This window comes from Oncorhynchus nerka, linkage group LG14 (assembly GCF_034236695.1).
Source record: "Oncorhynchus nerka isolate Pitt River linkage group LG14, Oner_Uvic_2.0, whole genome shotgun sequence".
In the NCBI taxonomy this organism is placed as follows: domain Eukaryota; kingdom Metazoa; phylum Chordata; class Actinopteri; order Salmoniformes; family Salmonidae; genus Oncorhynchus; species Oncorhynchus nerka.
In genome coordinates, this window is record NC_088409.1 from 16,694,690 (window position 1) to 16,700,689 (window position 6,000).

The following is a 6,000-nucleotide window of genomic DNA, read 5'->3' on the forward strand; positions in this document are numbered from 1 at the left end:
CCAGAGCAACAGAAGCAGATTGACCCAGAGGTGTTCCGTGTACTCTACACCTTCTGTTTCCAGGGCAACAGAATCAGATTGACCCAGAGGTGTTCCGTGTGTTCTACACCTTCTGTTTCCAGGGCAACATAAGCAGATTGACCCAGAGGTGTTCCGTGTGTTCTACACCTTCTGGAAGGAGACTGAGGTGGAGGCCCAGGATGTTCACCTGCCAGCTGAGGTCATGGAGCACCTGGACAACAACGAGTCTGTCTACAAGCTGTCCTGCTCTGTCAAAACCAACCAGGGAGTGGGTAAGATCGCCATGACACAGAAGAGGCTCTTCCTACTCACTGACGGGAGGCCTGGGTTTATCGAGATCACCAAGTTCAGAGACATAAAGGTGTGGTTACTCTATGTTTAGGCACTAGTAGTAGTACTGTTCAGGCATGAGTTCTCTAAAAGCTTTGTAGTCTTAAAATAATCTTTGACAAGTATAGGCAATGGATGAAAGATGTTCTTAGTTCTATGAAGCTTTTGGAAACTCACTCCGTAATGAATAATATGGAAGGGTACATTGGTATGACTACAGTGTATTGCCTTCAATGTTTGGCTTTGTTCAAATGAAAATCTGCCATGATGACGATGACACATCTGATAATCCTCTCACATTTCAGTTGAATGCATTCAGTTGTCCAGCTGACTAGATATCCCCCTTTCCCTCTCGTCTCTGTCAGGAGGTGAAAATCTCCTTTGCTCCTTTCCTGCTGCTGAGGATCCCGTCTCTGAAGATCAAGTGCAGTCTGAGGAAGGAGGTGTTTGAGGCCAACCTGAAGTCTGCGTGTGACCTGTGGAATCTCATGGTCAGAGAGATGTGGGCTGGGAGGACGATGGCAGACGACCACAAGGTAGGATATACGCTGGATCTCCAAGACTTGTGCTGCATTCAATAGGGTATAATGTAACCAAGTTGAATTCATTAAACTAACCCCTTCAGCTTGAAGTCCCCCAACCCGCACCATGGAATTGCTAGCTTTTCGGTGGCGCAGCAAAGCTGTTAAGCAGTGCAGTGACTTCTGTTAAACACTTTGTGGAACGTGTGGGTAGAAATATTAGCATAGTCCATTTCACCCTCCTGAATGCGTTCTGTGGTTATTCATAGTCTTGAAAAACATGTCACATTCTTTTATTACCGTTATTATGAAGAAAGTATAAGATCGGTTGGCACCTAAAGGGATATTAATCTTACAGTACAGGCTTGTCCCACCCCTCTGGCCTGATGGTTTCCTCCAGGCTTCCTAAAGGGATATTAATCTTACAGTACAGGCTTGTCCCACCCCTCTGGCCTGATGGTTTCCTCCAGGCTTCCTAAAGGGATATTAATCTTACAGTACAGGCTTGTCCCACCCCTCTGGCCTGATGGTTTCCTCCAGGCTTCCTAAAGGGATATTAATCTTACAGTACAGGCTTGTCCCACCCCTCTGGCCTGATGGTTTCCTCCAGGCTTCCTAAAGGGATATTAATCTTACAGTACAGGCTTGTCCCACCCCTCTGGCCTGATGGTTTCCTCCAGGCTTCCTAAAGGGATATTGATCTTACAGTACAGGCTTGTCCCACCCCTCTGGCCTGATGGTTTCCTCCAGGCTTCCTAAAGGGATATTGATCTTACAGTACAGGCTTGTCCCACCCCTCTGGCCTGATGGTTTCCTCCAGGCTTCCTAAAGGGATATTAATCTTACAGTACAGGCTTGTCCCACCCCTCTGGCCTGATGGTTTCCTCCAGGCTTCCTAAAGGGATATTATTCTTACAGTACAGGCTTGTCCCACCCCTCTGGCCTGATGGTTTCCTCCAGGCTTCCTAAAGGGTTATTCATCTTACAGTACAGGCTTGTCCCACCCCTCTGGCCTGATGGTTTCCTCCAGGCTTCCTGAAGGGATATTAATCTTACAGTACAGGCTTGTCCCACCCCTCTGGCCTGATGCTTCCTAAAGGAATATTAATCTTACATTACAGGCTTGTCCCACCCCTCTGGCCTGATGCTTCCTAAAGGGATATTAATCTTACAGTACAGGCTTGTCCCACCCCTCTGGCCTGATGGTTTCCTCCAGGCTTCCTAAAGGGATATTAATCTTACATTACAGGCTTGTCCCACCCCTCTGGCCTGATGCTTCCTAAAGGAATATTAATCTTACAGTACAGGCTTGTCCCACCCCTCTGGCCTGATGCTTCCTAAAGGGATATTAATCTTACAGTACAGGCTTGTCCCACCCCTCTGGCCTGATGGTTTCCTCCAGGCTTCCTAAAGGGATATTAATCTTACATTACAGGCTTGTCCCACCCCTCTGGCCTGATGCTTCCTAAAGGAATATTAATCTTACAGTACAGGCTTGTCCCACCCCTCTGGCCTGATGCTTCCTAAAGGAATATTAATCTTACAGTACAGGCTTGTCCCACCCCTCTGGCCTGATGCTTCCTAAAGGGATATTAATCTTACAGGACATGCTTGTCCCACCCCTCTGGCCTGATGCCCCTCTGGCCTGATGCTTCCTAAAGGGATATTAATCTTACAGTACAGGCTTGTCCCACCCCTCTGGCCTGATGGTTTCCTCCAGGCTTCCTAAAGGGATATTAATCTTACAGTACAGGCTTGTCCCACCCCTCTGGCCTGATGGTTTCCTCCAGGCTTCCTAAAGGGATATTAATCTTACAGGACAGGCTTGTCCCACCCCTCTGGCCTGATGGTTTCCTCCAGGCTTCCTAAAGGGATATTAATCTTACAGTTCAGGCTTGTCCCACCCCTCTGGCCTGATGGTTTCCTCCAGGCTTCCTAAAGGGATATTAATCTTACAGTACAGGCTTGTCCCACCCCTCTGGCCTGATGGTTTCCTCCAGGCTTCCTAAAGGGATATTAATCTTACAGGACAGGCTTGTCCCACCCCTCTGGCCTGATGCTTCCTAAAGGGATATTAATCTTACAGTACAGGCTTGTCCCACCCCTCTGGCCTGATGGTTTCCTCCAGGCTTCCTAAAGGGATATTAATACATTTATGTATTTATTTAACTAGGTAAGTCAGTTAAGAACGAATTCCTATTTAAATGACGGCCAACCGGGGAACAGTGGGTTAACTGCCTTGTTCAGGGGCAGAACAACAGAGTTTTACCTTGTAAGCTCGGGGATTCGATTCAGCAACCTTTCGGTTACTGGCCCAATGCTCTAACCACTAGGCCGCCCCACGTTGGAGTACAGGCTTGTCCCACCCCTCTGCTCTGCTGGAAAGTATTATGTTTTGTCCTTATTATATTATCCGAATGTGATCTCCCAAACTTAATGTGATCTCCCAAACTTAATGTGATCTCCCAAACTTAATGTGATCTCCCAAACTTAATGTGATCTCCCAAACTTAATGTGATCTCCCAAATTTAATGTGATCTCCCAAACTTAATGTGATCTCCCACGCTGTTTAATGGGCTGTACTCATTGTACATTGTAATGTGTAGTAGGTTGTGTGTTTATAGACTATGTCTCTCTTATAGGATCCTCAGTACAGGCAGTGTGTGTATAAGTTGTCATGTTCCCTTTAAGGATCCTCAGTACAGGCAGTGTGTGTATAAGTTGTCATGTTCCCTTTAAGGATCCTCAGTACAGGCAGTGTGTGTATAAGTTGTCATGTTCCCTTTAAGGATCCTCAGTACAGGCAGTGTGTGTATAAGTTGTCATGTTCCCTTATAGGATCCTCAGTACATGCAGCAGGCTTTGACTAACGTCTTGCTCATGGATGCTGTGGTTGGCTGCCTTCAGACCCAGAAGGCCATATTTGCCGCCTCCAAACTGGCATACTTTGACAGAGTGAAACATGAAGGTAATGCATTATGGTCCAGATGCACTTTCCATTTGTTCTGTTGTATATACATCATCTGTAAGCTTTACCATTTGTACGTTTAATGGTGGGGTTCCGGACTAAAACACAAACTCAATGGAGAATCATTGAAAATGTATTTAGTCCAGGAGTTTCCAGGAAACCACCCCTTGGAGTTCAATGATCAAGTATACAACTAAATCAACAACATCGGATGTGCCTCTGAAGAACAATCGTGTGTGAAATTCATTGTGATTTTCTGTAATCAGGAAAGTGATTCATATTCTGATATGTCATTTTTTCTGCTTTCTGTTTTGTTGTCTGTAAGCAGTTCCTGTGATGGTTCCAAAGACAACATTGGAGACGTTGAAACACAAGATCAATCCATCACTAGACCTCCCAGCCCCACAGACTGTACATGTCTTACTCTACACACCAGGTGAGGGGGAACAGACAGCTGACTCTCTATTACTCTACACACCAGGTGAGGGGAACAGACAGCTGACTTTCTATTACTCTACACACCAGGTGAGGGGAAACAGACAGCTGACTCTCTATTACTCTACACACCAGGTGAGGGGAAACAGACAGCTGACTCTCTATTACTCTACACACCAGGTGAGGGGAAACAGACAGCTGACTCTCTATTACTCTACACACCAGGTGAGGGGAAACAGACAGCTGACTCTCTATTACTCTACACACCAGGTGAGGGGAAACAGACAGCTGACTCTCTATTACTCTACACACCAGGTGAGGGGAAACAGACAGCTGACTCTCTATTACTCTACACACCAGGTGAGGGGAAACAGACAGCTGACTTTCTATTACTCTACACACCAGGTGAGGGGAAACAGACAGCTGACTTTCTGTTACTCTACACACCAGGTGAGGGGAAACAGACAGCTGACTTTCTATTACTCTACACACCAGGTGAGGGGGAACAGACAGCTGACTCTCTATTACTCTACACACCAGGTGAGGGGAAACAGACAGCTGACTCTCTATTACTCTACACACCAGGTGAGGGGAAACAGACAGCTGACTCTCTATTACTCTACACACCAGGTGAGGGGAAACAGACAGCTGACTCTCTATTACTCTACACACCAGGTGAGGGAAACAGACAGCTGACTCTCTATTACTCTACACACCAGGTGAGGGGAAACAGACAGCTGACTCTCTATTACTCTACACACCAGGTGAGGGGAAACAGACAGCTGACTTTCTATTACTCTACACACCAGGTGAGGGGAAACAGACAGCTGACTCTCTATTACTCTACACACCAGGTGAGGGGAAACAGACAGCTGACTCTCTATTACTCTACACACCAGGTGAGGGGAAACAGACAGCTGACTCTCTATTACTCTACACACCAGGTGAGGGGAAACAGACAGCTGACTCTCTATTACTCTACACCCCAGGTGAGGGGAAACAGACAACTGACTTTCTATTACTCTACACACCAGGTGAGGGGAAACAGACAGCTGACTCTCTATTACTCTACACACCAGGTGAGGGGAAACAGACAGCTGACTCTCTATTACTCTACACACCAGGTGAGGGGAAACAGACAGCTGACTCTCTATTACTCTACACACCAGGTGAGGGGAAACAGACAGCTGACTCTCTATTACTCTACACACCAGGTGAGGGGGAACAGACAGCTGACTCTCTATTACTCTACACACCAGGTGAGGGGAAACAGACAGCTGACTCTCTATTACTCTACACACCAGGTGAGGGGAAACAGACAGCTGACTCTCTATTACTCTACACACCAGGTGAGGGGAAACAGACAGCTGACTCTCTATTACTCTACACACCAGGTGAGGGGAAACAGACAGCTGACTTTCTATTACTCTACACACCAGGTGAGGGGAAACAGACAGCTGACTTTCTATTACTCTACACCCCAGGTGAGGGGAAACAGACAGCTGACTCTCTATTACTCTACACACCAGGTGAGGGGAAACAGACAGCTGACTCTATTACTCTACACACCAGGTGAGGGGAAACAGACAGCTGACTCTATTACTCTACACACCAGGTGAGGGGAAACAGACAGCTGACTTTCTATTACTCTACACACCAGGTGAGGGGAAACAGACAGCTGACTCTCTATTACTCTACACACCAGGTGAGGGGAAACAGACAGCT

General features: G+C 46.8%; 1 protein-coding gene across 6 annotated transcripts in view; it reads left to right on the forward strand.

Annotated features, from left to right (window-relative positions):
- Positions 1–6,000, forward strand: part of LOC115116966 (DENN domain-containing protein 3-like) — a 30,205-nt gene that overhangs the window by 17,354 nt on the left and 6,851 nt on the right. For 3 of the 6 annotated variants that reach the window (XR_010465723.1, XM_065027560.1, XM_065027564.1), the window contains exons 17-20: positions 149–382; positions 717–887; positions 3,711–3,840; positions 4,166–4,276. Coding sequence is in view for 5 of the 6 variants with exons in the window: in XM_065027560.1 (XP_064883632.1) it covers positions 149–382; positions 717–887; positions 3,711–3,840; positions 4,166–4,276 (646 nt within the window). In the remaining variant the exon portion in view is untranslated. Of the gene's footprint in view, positions 1–122; positions 383–716; positions 888–3,710; positions 3,841–4,165; positions 4,277–6,000 lie in introns of all 6 variants that reach the window. The other 3 variants (XM_065027561.1, XM_065027563.1, XM_065027565.1) reach the window with 3 other exon arrangements.